The sequence below is a fragment of the Sarcophilus harrisii genome, chromosome 1, assembly GCF_902635505.1.
Source record: "Sarcophilus harrisii chromosome 1, mSarHar1.11, whole genome shotgun sequence".
In the NCBI taxonomy this organism is placed as follows: domain Eukaryota; kingdom Metazoa; phylum Chordata; class Mammalia; order Dasyuromorphia; family Dasyuridae; genus Sarcophilus; species Sarcophilus harrisii.
In genome coordinates, this window is record NC_045426.1 from 612,488,518 (window position 1) to 612,500,672 (window position 12,155).

Genomic DNA, 12,155 nt, shown 5'->3' on the forward strand with positions numbered 1-12,155 from the left:
GCAAGATGATAGAAAAATGTCTCGAAATGGAAAGGGGGTGGAGGTGGGAAAGGAATATGTAATATTATAACATTAAGTTAAAAAAATTTATTGTTACAGAAAATGAGAAAATTACAGTGAACCACTGAGTATCCAGCAAGACAGATACTGGAGCTGATGAATACATGTATTTGGTTATGAGAAAGGCGTATTAGGCTTTGAAGGAAAGTAGCAAGGTGTCCTAAAAAGAACACAAGTCTAAGAATCAAAACATGTGAAGGTTTCAAATAAGAAATGGGCTTTTTTTTTTTTTAAAAAGAAAGCAGTCTTTTAAGTTTGGATAGTATTTGACAGTTTTCCTAGGCTCTAACAACCTCTGAATGAAATAGCTTTTGCAGTTAATGACCCAGATACCTTCCAGTACCCTTTAGACCCATGGTAGTTCCACTAAAATATAGCAACATTTGAGGTACACAGAGTGAAATTATCTGCTAGTCTCTGCTGTCCCATATTACTGTTTGTTTCATAGAATGGACAATGGGAAGGGAAGGGAAGCACATTGGAATTTTCTACAATGCATTAGTGGTTTCTACAACTACCAGCATGTGATTAGGCCATGAGGAAGGTGGGGAAAACATTACATTAGATCCTGTGACTCAACGAAGCAGAAACTAATTTATAATCTTGCACAATGAATTCAGGCAAGTTCTCAGGCACAAAAGTGGGAGACAGTATACTTTGAAGATAAAATTATAGATCTCTGGTTAGCCAAAGTTACCTCTGGTACAGATGTAAGTTCAAAAGCCTCATGGTTTCTAAGCCTCAGTACTACTGTTTGGCACGGTGATATAGAAGATGTCAGTGAAGACAAACCATCGAGAAATAAGATGGATTTTATAAGTTAGAGAAGAATAAGCACTAAGGATAGTTAATAAGCCCAAGGAATTGAGTTTTTAAAAACAATTCAAACCCCAAATAGAATTTTTATGCACAAGAATTTTTGAATTTCATGGGGACATGTATTAAAAAAACCTCCAAATACCCTATCCCAAATAAGAGAGTCAACAAAATTAATTAAAATACTAGATTAATGCTATAGATAATTCCAAGTTTGTAATACCATTTCCTTCAGAAATTTTCAAAAACTTTCTGAGATGGGATAAGTTCAAGCTTTTTGTGACAGTAGAAGGAAGGACTGATTTGACTGAATCCATTACCCACTACAATGACAAAAAGAGTGGGAATTTGGTATTCAGGGGAAAAAATTAAAGTGGCTAGAAATAATAAGACCAAAGAACACTGTTTTGATATAAGTAAACTTTCTTATTTTTTTAATTGGATAAGAAGGTAGACACTTCAATACAGGTTAGTGTAATACAAAGGGTGCTAGACAGATTTAGAGAGAATGGAGTTCAGACTGGCTTCATACACTGCGTAGATGGTAACCCTCAGAAAATTATTTCACTGAATTCTCTTGGATTCAGTTCTTATCTATAAAATGGAGAGTTTGGATTTGATAGCCTCTAGGGTCTCTTCCATCTCTAAGATCCTAGGTAAACTTGATATAACAAAGTCACAGAGAGGTGATATCTGCCTTTTCAGAAAGAAAATCTCACTATAACATCCCAGAAAAGTGGTTGTTTTATCTTTGTTGGAAGAGTTCTTGTGAGAGGGAACCCATTGCCTCCACACAGCCTATTCCCCTTCTGTACAGATGACATGAGTTGCCTCAATAAGGGATGAGATTCTTATAGTGTCCTATTTCATTACATACAAATCCTAGAATTTGATCAGCCATTCCACAAATGATAGACACATTTGGTTTCCACCTTTTTTTTTTTTTTTTTTTTGGCTACTGTAGAGAGTACTATATAAGGTCCTATGTGAATAGGGCCTTTCTGCCAATAATGACTACTAGGGTTTCTAATCTTGAATTGAAAACACCAGACCAGTCTAAATTAGACCAAGTCTATGATATCCCTCATTTTACAGATAAGGAAACTGAGGCTCAGAGAAGTTAAATTACTTATCCAGGGAGTTGGACATATGTCTTTCTGCTGCTGAGCCTAGCACTCTGGCCATTATACCATACTTCTTCTCTACAGACAAAGTACAAATCCCATTGAACATTTAACGTTTTCTAAGACTTGGCCCCAATCTGTTTATCTTCCCCGCCCCAATCCCCTCGCTCCAGTGACTCTTCCATTCCAAATAAACTTTTATGCAGTCATACAATCCTCCTGCTCAGAATACTGCTCATATCCTTCATGACTTCCTAAAATATATTCATTTTTAAGCACTAAAGTGATACTTAGTACTGACCTTTACTTTTTTTGATGTTTCTTGATCACTCAAGCCTTAAGAAATCTCTCTTGATCAATTACCAAGCTAGTAAGTGGCAGAGCTGGGCCATATACAGAAGTCTTTTGTTTCTAACTCCAAAACTTTTTCTACTAAGTTTTGGAATCAGATTTTTATTCAAGTAATTTTCTCTTTTGACAGTTGTGCTTTTATGGGGCAGAATGGAACTCTACTAATTTTAAACATGAGATATCATAAAAAAACTACAAATTTATGGAAGTTACCTGAATCTGCAGTATGAAGCATCAGCCACCGGATAGTGACATTGCAATCTCTCAGGCAGTTCAACAACCTTGGGATGTTATCCAGAACTAATTCCTCCCTTAAGTAACCTTCTTTTAAAAACTGCTGCACTTGGGAACGTACTCGTTCACTGACACTGGCATATCTGCTTGCCTTTGAAGGTAAAAAAATTGAATTACTTCAATAGAAAGCATAATTTAACTTATAAAAGTATCATATGGCAGTGAATCATGTGGCAAACAGTTGCAGTGACTGCACAAATTGAATGATATACATGTGATGAATTTTAAGTGTTTAAGGGGCTTGTGAAGAAAAGTTAAGAATGTAATTTGATATTGCCAACTATTTCTTTACTATTTATCTTGAACCGTAAGGCAGAAGCAGCTAAAGAGTAAAAACCACTTAATGTGTAAGGCCATAGAGGACAATAAAAGAGGACAAAAAAAAAGTCAGATTTTAGTGGGTAATAGAAATGGCTCTAATTTAGGCAAAGAATAAGCAAGTATTTAGTCCTTTCTTTTCTTTTTTTTCCTTCTTCTGTTTTTTTTTTTTTTGGTGAAGCAATTAGGTTAAGTGACTTACCTAGGGTTGCACAACTAATAACTGTCAGTTGTCAGAGGCCAGATTTGAACTCAGGTAAAAAGATAGAGAAATAGAGAAAATAGAGAAAAAAAATTCTCTATCTACTATGGGTTATCTACAGGGCTGATTCTCTATCTACTATGCCACCTAGTTGTTCCTTTTAGTCTACTTTCTTTACTCAGAGAGGGAAGTGAAAAATATTTTAAAACATTATTAATGTTTTATAGTTGGGCTGAGACTGTCAAATGATATTCCAACAGTAGGTACTAAACAATCAATTTTAAAATGTCAAAAAGCAGAGTATGAAAATTTGGAATGGCATCTTGGTGATGAAAAATACTCTGGGAGCATGAAGTAATGAACTTCATTTTCTCCAGGATATATGCTAGAAGTCAAATTGCTCTGTGCAATATTCATAAAGTATAATTTATCTAAATAAAACTGGCTAATCTCTCTCTTTGTTTTTTTTTTTTTTTTATAGAAAGGGGAAATACACAAAGAAAAGTATTGTTCTTTGTGGAAAAAGAAACTTTAAAATCCATACTAAAGTGAATAATAGGCTTCTGTGTTAACTATGCTCCCCAAGGAAACAGAAGGAAGTCTTATGAAAGAAAGAGAAGCAAAATCTTTGTATTATGGTAAGTCCATTTATTTGCCTGTATTCCTAGAGATAATTTGAACCATAGATAATTTTGCAAGGGTAAACTATTTCTTAAAGATGCTATGATCACTTTTCACTTTGCCAACACAAAACATCAATTTCAGGTAATTCATTAAGAGCCAATTCTGCCTATAAGGAGGAAGATGATTAAAGAAAGCAAGCCAAGATACTTAATCTGTCTCTCTTTTCTGTATCCCACTTGTCTGTGAGCAAGGCACTTAATTTGTCTCACTTTTCTCATTTGTAAAATGGGAATAACAGCAACACATTTTTATTGGAGTTGCTGTTCCAATAAGAAGAGATGATTTATGTAAAGCACTTTATCAATCTTAAAGTGCTAATGTAACTGTTAGCTTTTATTATATCTTCCTAAAGCCTATAGGTCTGTTTTCTAATTATATTGTGCAATCTTAATTATGCATAGTTATGCAGCATTTTGCTAACATTTAATGAAATTTTCTTGTAACAAATTTATCACAGAATGTTATTCTACCAAAATGGTTGTATAGACTTGTCTCAGATTGAACAAAATATCCATATCCATATGTATGTTTTGCAGTTATGAGCAATCTTTCTTTTACTAACAAGACATACCTGTTCTTTGATATTTGAAAGATCCAACGTGTTATTCAGAGCAGTTTTTGCTGCTTTGTAAGGTTCCCAAGCATCTGCAAGATTGACTGTAATTCCCATGTAAATGCTGATCACCTAAAATAGTGAATATTCATCCATTCATTAAAAAGTTAAGGATACACATTCTGTATAAGCTATTGTGAAAGTTACAAAACTGTAGGAGTGTGATTCAGCTATTAAGGAATTAATAATGTAGTATTAACAAGAGGGAGGTTTTTTTTTTTTTTTAATTCACTCAATATCAATTTTAAATATAGGAATGTATACCAATTTTATCTGGGTAAAGAGTTTTCTAGAAAGCCAAACAAATCAGAACAAGAGCGGAAGAAACTCTGCTCTCAAGAAGCTTGAATCCTCAAAGAGTTAACCTTCTTTTTAATTAAAATGTGTTTGAATTTAGTTCTACAACCTAAATGTAATTTCTGTGGCAGTATCTAGCTAGAAAAAAGAATTAGAAGTCTTCCTCTTCAATTCTAACTCCTCTAAGAAATGTAACTGTGTCTATCAACTTCCTGCTCAAAGTTGTTCTTAAGAATGACAATAAATATGTTCATTGCAAAATCAAGGATTGGATAGGGGGAAACATTGGAAACTTCCTAAGAACTAGTCTGCTCTATATTTTGGTAACTCTTGGTAATCAGAGGTCACGGACAAGGGAAATGATTCATAAATATTATTTTCTTTCTCTGATTAAATTTACAATAAAAAATTAAAAATTTCAACCAAATTTTAAAAAATTTAAACATTTTCCTGAAGTATTATGAACTCTAATTGGAGAGTACCATGACATTTTAGAAGTAAAATTAATAAAAAGCAAACTGAATACAGTTTGATGGGAGGCAGAAAGAGTCCTAATTTTGGAATTAGTTGGGGTTGGCTTCCAAACCTACTTATGATAGTGACCAGATATGTAACTCACTACTTCTCTGAGCCACAATTCCCTAAGACTAAAAGTCATAGATGAGTTTCAACTGTTTAAATAAGTTAATAGTTAACGAGGACAATGGAAACACATATTTTAACATGATTTTACTTTAAAATCCACTATTTATAAAAACAACTAAAAGGATCCAAAAAAAAAATTTATTTTGGACTTCCCCGGGGTCTACCTAACATGTTGGAAGAGTTCCTCTAAATCCATTCACACTGTGAAAGCATCACTGGAGTCCAATGTCTTCTATACTGAACCATAATTCTTTTTCTTACTAAATGACTGGCCTATTCTCTTTTCTGGTCAATTACCTCTTTGATGAGAAAAAAGAAAGAGTTTTTTTTTTTTTTTTAAAGCATAAAACCTGGTAAAAAGTTAATGTACAATAAAGATATGTACCCAATTATCTGGAAAATATTTATCCACTATTTCTCTCATTTTTGCTTGATGGTTATGAAGAATAGATGGTTCAAAATAGAGGATCACGTAGAGCATAGCTGCTTGATTTGCAAGGGCAGTGCTTCGGTGCTCTGGCAGTGGATATGCCGAAACCTAGAATAAAGAGGAAAATCCCCAATGTTTGAATTTCAGGATATTTTCTGTCACACATCTGCCAAATAGCTGATACATACCAGTTATTTAAAATCAGTGTTTTGCAGACTGGCAGTAGGGACTGTAATTAGGGACTTTTAAGACTCACAAACTATTGAATAATAGTAGAACCAACCCCAATTTTTCCTCCCTTCTTTACCATTCATATGATCTACAAAAGAAGATGGAGACCTAAGCAACATTTTGGTGGAGGCAATATCTACAAGGATAGCTATAGCCTTTATATTTTAAGTTATCTTGTTTCATTATTTTAGGGAAAAATAAGAAGAGGAACAAAGCAAAGTAGGGACATAAAACAAGGTAAGGGGGAAAAAAAGGGGGCAAGATATTATAGTGACTGGAAGAATAGGCAATAATGAAGTACATTAAAAAATCCTCTATGGGGGTAGCTGATAAAGTTAGATATAGAAAGGGAAGAAAATGAACTGGTATTGAATCTGACTTCATTACGAGTCCTTCAGTGGTAAGTCATTAAAAAAAAAAAAGTCAACTACCAGACTGTCTAAAAAAGCACTGTAAAGTTTTCCTTCCTGATTTTTAGTTAGATTCACAATGACAATCTGTAGCAACTGCTTGTCACATCTAGAGAAAATGCAGAATAGTATAGACCATGGAATGATAAAGCCTAATGCTTACTGTCTTCAACACCTTCTGAAGCCAGTGGAAAATTCAGAGAATGTGAAGGAAACAGACAATGAATATTAAAAAACTGAACCCCCCAAATACTCCAATGGAGTCCTACCTTGCAAGTCCTAGTTGAAAGGACGTATCAGTAGACAAAAAAATAACCTTGTTGTTTCTAAAATACCACAAACTTGGCCTAATTAGTTGGTTCTCAAATCTGGGCCAAAATTAACTCTGTCATCCAATTCAAAAGATAAAAAGAATTCTTTCCTACAAAGATGGATGGATACTTATTCTTGAAGGCCTCCAGGAGTGGGGGAGACTTTCACTGTATGCTATTTTAGAATTATATCCTTTATAATGCATAATAAAAAAGCCTTTGGTAAAGTCATGCCTTTTATGAAGGATTATGTAATTTCTGATGATGAGTCTTAATATAAAGAATATGTATATTTTACAGCATTCTTATTAATTTGCATTTTGAGAGAATACAATAAAATTACTTTTTATTTCAAGGATGGCACTCAGCAGATTTTTGAGGAAGGACTGACAAGTTGCCTTGCACCACCTTCATTTGGTGTACATTTCTTTAATTGTCTTCATAATATTCTGTGGCCATTTCAATTCTTTTTAACTCTTTGGAGAGGGAAGAGAAAGAAAGAATTCTTGTGGATAAAGATGAGAACAGCATTTAGGAAAATGAAAAATCCCTTCATATCACAGCCAAGCAAAATGGTTTTAGTGACATTCAAATACAAAGCTTAACTAATGTGCTCATTTTTCCAAGTCTATCAACATTTCATTGAAAAGCAATGTGCAAAAGCTGTGTAAATCAAATGCCACTAGAACAAAGAACAGGAATAAAAAATAAGTCCAAGATCTAGTTTGCTTTTTTAACAACTGGAGACATAATAATTTTCTCATTTTTTAATACTGTTTGTAATGCATTAACTTTACAAAACCAAAAATTAGTATCTAGTAAAACAATATGGATAAATTATTTTAGCATACAGATTGTTCTGAATTTAAAATTAATTCAACCCTTACCTGATTATAAATATCATCAGATCTTAATCTCCCAATAACCATGCTGACAAAAGTTTCACTAATGGGCACTCTGCCAAAGTAACTCTCTGGATAGTTGGGAGGTCTTTTGGCTCCTGGTTGGCTAGAATAGCCTGTGCTACGAAGCAGTTTACAAATATCATCCATATTTGAGTCAGCAGAAGATCGAGCAGCACTGTCATATCACAATAGAAAACAAAACAGAAAATATTTTACATAGAGATCAGAAATTTTAATCCAACTGAATAGAAACCCACTGCAACAGATTCAGATCAACTATAGGTCAATTCATATACTTCAAACACAAAAAAAGCAGGTCCAGTATCAGTCTAATATAACACAACTATTTTATGAGATGGGTCCATTTATGAGATCTTCCAATGCCAATATTTTATAATAATCAATGTTATTAAGAACAACAAAATACTATAAAATCTTTTTTAAAATATCATATAGTATCCATTTTTTTCCTTAGAAGGCTGTTTCCTTCTAACAAAAGTCTTTAAAAGTTATTCTTTTGTCTAGGGAATGCCTTGAGTATGAAATCCTATATAGGCAGTATTATAGACTAGATGATTTTCATTCAAGTAGACTAAATATTATAAACCAACTATCAGTAAGAATTACATAGGAAAAGATGGTGTATTAATAAAAGAACTCATAACTGCCAACTAACTTTTAAGAAGTATTCAAAAGGACCATCAAGGAAAGATGCTGCTCATTCAAGTAACGCTGTTAGCCCCCACTCAAAAAATTCCAGAGTCTTCTTATCAGCTCAGAATCAAAAGATCATCTGCTTAAAGTCCTTTGTAGCCTGGTCCCTTATATTTCCAGTCTTCACAGCCCTCCACATCACCTGCAGTTCAGGTCTCCGGGATGTGGCCAAAATGAAATCTTCCATCTTTTAACTCCAGACATTTTCACCCGGAGTGTTCTCTGTCCTCATTTCCACCTTAAGGCTGCCTCTAATTTCAGTTACAATCCACCTTCTCCAAGAAGCCTTAGTGCAATTTCCCTTTGAGAAAACCTCCATTTACTCTGCACACATTTTGTCTGTTTTGTTGTTTTGTTGGCCAGTTGCTTCAGCTGTGTCTGACTCTTTGTGACTCTACTGGGGTTTTCTTGGCAAAGATCTTGGACTGGTTTGTCATCTTTCCCCTGCCCATTTTACAGAGGGAGTAAGAGAGGCAAATTGGGGTTAAATGACTTCTCAAGGATCCTATAACTAGTAGGCATGTGAGGCTAGATTTGAACTCAGGTCTTCCTAACTCCAGGCTCAGAATTGCTGGCATTTAACAGTGATGGATCAATAAAACCACAGTAAAGTACTCTATTTTCAAATGCTCATGGACCAGAGACAGGTAAAAGAAAGGCTGGGATAGCAGTGCATATGAAGAATCCTCCTGGGAGGATACTCAGGCACCAAAAAGAATAGTAACAGCCAGGAATCTGAGTAAAGGTAAAAGAAAAGAGAAATGACATGTCCCTATAGATCACGTAGACAGAAAGAGGGAATAGATGTAAAGTGTGGGGAACAGAGTCCATCAGTCTGCCTGCGAAGCGTGAATAAAATACAAACAGGGCCTTCATTTATTCAGATATCTGCAGATGCTCTCTCTCTTCCCAAAACAGAGCAGCTAACAACTTCTTGATTTAATAGTTGTCTTCAAGTATCAGAAAGGTTGCTGAGTGGAAGAAGATTAGATTTGTTCCATTAGGCCCTGGAAGGTAGAACCAGGAACAACAAGGGGAAACAGAGGCCAATAGAAGCTTGAGGTCCAGAGAACATTCTTAACAATTACAGCTTTCCCAAAGTGCAAGGGTTGCTTGAGGAGGAGGGGAATGGGGTATAGGAGACTGGATCCCTTCCTGGAGGTCTTTAAGCAGAGGCCAGACAACTATTTTTCGACTATATTATAGTGGGCATTCAATTTGTGAATGTGTTGGACTTGATAGCCATTGAGGTCTCTTCTAATTCTTAAATCCTATGATTCCAAGAAGGCTGTTAAAAATTCCATTACTTTATTTGCTGTGAATTGGCAGATTGGGCAGAGGGCCAGACCTGGAGTCAAGGAAACCCGAGTTAAAATTTGGCTATAAACACCTACTAGCTGTGTGACAGTGAGGAGGGGATAGTAATAACATCAATAGGATTGTTGTGAAGATCAAATGAGACATTTGTAAAATGTTTTGCAAACCATAGAAAGCTTATATAAATACTAGTCATTAGTATTACTTGCTTAAGTTTTTGTATGAATAGAAATAAAGAAGCTAAAGACTTCTAAAATGCTTTAAAATAATTTAAGAAGTTAGACTCAATTTGCTCTTTAATATTTTACTAGGTCCCTTTTAGGACATGTATGTTTTATTTTCACAAGGATCCAGAATGATGCATCTATTTGTCTCATTTGATCTTCACAACAATCCTATTGATGTTATTACTATCCCCTCCTCACTGTCACACAGGTAGTAGGTGTTTATAGCCGAATTTTAACTCGGGTTTCCTTGACTCCAGGTCTGGCCCTCTGCCCAATCTGTATATACAATATATACACTGCATTTTTTCAGTAGTTTTCTTTTTACAAACACAATCACAGTCACCTGTATCGATAGTAGGAAACCAACATCCTCTCTCTGACTTCGCCTTCAATCTTTTGATCGATAACCAACAGCATGACTCCATAGAGGTAGAGAGCTTCACACTAGCCAAAGAGAATAAGAATGATCAATATCAGGTGATCTAAAGAACAGCATGCTATTTTCTTGATGAAGGAAACTGATGTTTATTAAGGATCTTCTCATTCTCTTTCTCCCCTGACAATGCTCTTGAGTGCTGATTCTCTCATATCCATTGACTTACTGGTCCTGAAAGGAGAATCAGAATATTCCTTCTCCCTCTATAATCATCTCTCAGAATCCTTTCCTTCACTAAAGTTCACTTTATCCAAAGAGTTAACCAATTTAGATTCTGTTGGTTGCTCTTTACTATTCCTCAAGGTACTCTCCATTCTTTCTCAATGAGTTCATTTTCAATTTCTGCCCTCCTACTCTCCAATATCCATGCCGATGTTCCCCTGAATGATTAAACTTAATAATTTCTCAGCCTACTTAATTCCCATGACTTCCATTCCACCTCAGTTATAAGGAGAGACATCCACACCCTTGAGTTTGTCACAATCCCAAGTGTTCTACCTCCCATGAACTTTGAAAGTCCTTTATCCAGTTATAATCTCCTGTTAGCTCATTTCTTCCTATGCTTCACTACTACTTCCAATTCCTCCCTTTTCTCAATTCTTTTCTAGTTTATCACCCCTGTTTGGCTAATACTCTCCTTCCCTGCAAATACTGACCCCTTTTGTGAACCAGGTCAAATCTATATTATTCTCCACCAATGAACACACCATTCCCTATCTCCATACCTTTGCACCAGGTGACATTTATGTCACCTCTGCCTCTGCTAAATACTTGCTTTTCTTCAAGACTTAACTCAAGCAAATCCTTCTGCAACAGGACTTTCATGGTTTCCCTAAACTTTCCATTTCTACCCTTCAGTTACAAACTATTTGCATTATATGGTTTTTGCATATATTTATAAATTTGCATATCCTCTGATAAAATGTTTTAAATTAGGGAGGAGTGCCATTATAAAATGTTATACTTCAGCAAAATGAGCTCCTTAAACTCAGGAACTCTTTACTTTTGCCTTTATTTTCCCAGCTTACTGACTGATCTACTGACTTCTATTCCTCAATCACTGTTACTCTATTCCTTTTTACCAGAATAGCCATTTCAAATTTCTCTTCTCTCCTCAAGCCTCCAAGAACATTTCTTCCACATTTGCATAGGTTCACATGAGGATTTCATTTCATACTTGAAAGAAAATATTTTATTTGCTGAGAGCTCTTCTTTCTCCAATTCACAACTTTTTGACACTGCCCTCCCCATTTCCCGCTTTCTTTTATTTTATTCCAGTTTTTGATGAAGTTCTCTTCTCTTCTCTTCTCTTAGCCAAAGCCATCCTCTCCAGCCTTCTCTAGCATTTTGCTAGAGAATATGTAATATTCTATAACCCCCCCTCCTCTCTAATCTCTTCCTAAATATTCATTTTAGGGCAGCTAGATGGTGTAGTGAATAGAGCACCAGTCCTGAAATCAGCAGGTCCTGAGTTCAAATCTGGTCTCAGACACTTAACACTTCCTAGCTGTGTGACCCTGGGCAAGTCACTTAATCCCAATTGCCTCAGCAAAAAAAAAAAAAAAAAAAAAAAAAATTAGTTTCTTCCCTACTGCCTAAAACCATGCCCATGTATTCTGCATCATTGAAAAACCCTCATGAGATCTTGTCATGCTCCTAATTATCTTCCTCTAGTTCTCCTCCTTAAATTTCTAAAATCCCTCCACTTTCTCTCCTATTTTCTTCCAATCTTCTGCAGTCTACTTTATGCTTTATCATTAAATTGAAAAT

General features: G+C 35.1%; 1 protein-coding gene across 1 annotated transcript in view; it reads right to left on the bottom strand.

Moving 5' to 3' along the window:
* The window catches only part of WASHC5 (WASH complex subunit 5), a 66,857-nt gene that overhangs the window by 42,094 nt on the left and 12,608 nt on the right, over window positions 1-12,155 (bottom strand). The window contains exons 5-9 of the mRNA XM_003760377.4: window positions 10,293-10,393; window positions 7,674-7,866; window positions 5,790-5,942; window positions 4,421-4,534; window positions 2,565-2,736 (exon numbers count right to left, since the gene is read on the bottom strand). Of these exons, the coding sequence (XP_003760425.1) occupies window positions 2,565-2,736; window positions 4,421-4,534; window positions 5,790-5,942; window positions 7,674-7,866; window positions 10,293-10,393 (733 nt within the window). The remainder of the gene's footprint in view (window positions 1-2,564; window positions 2,737-4,420; window positions 4,535-5,789; window positions 5,943-7,673; window positions 7,867-10,292; window positions 10,394-12,155) is intronic.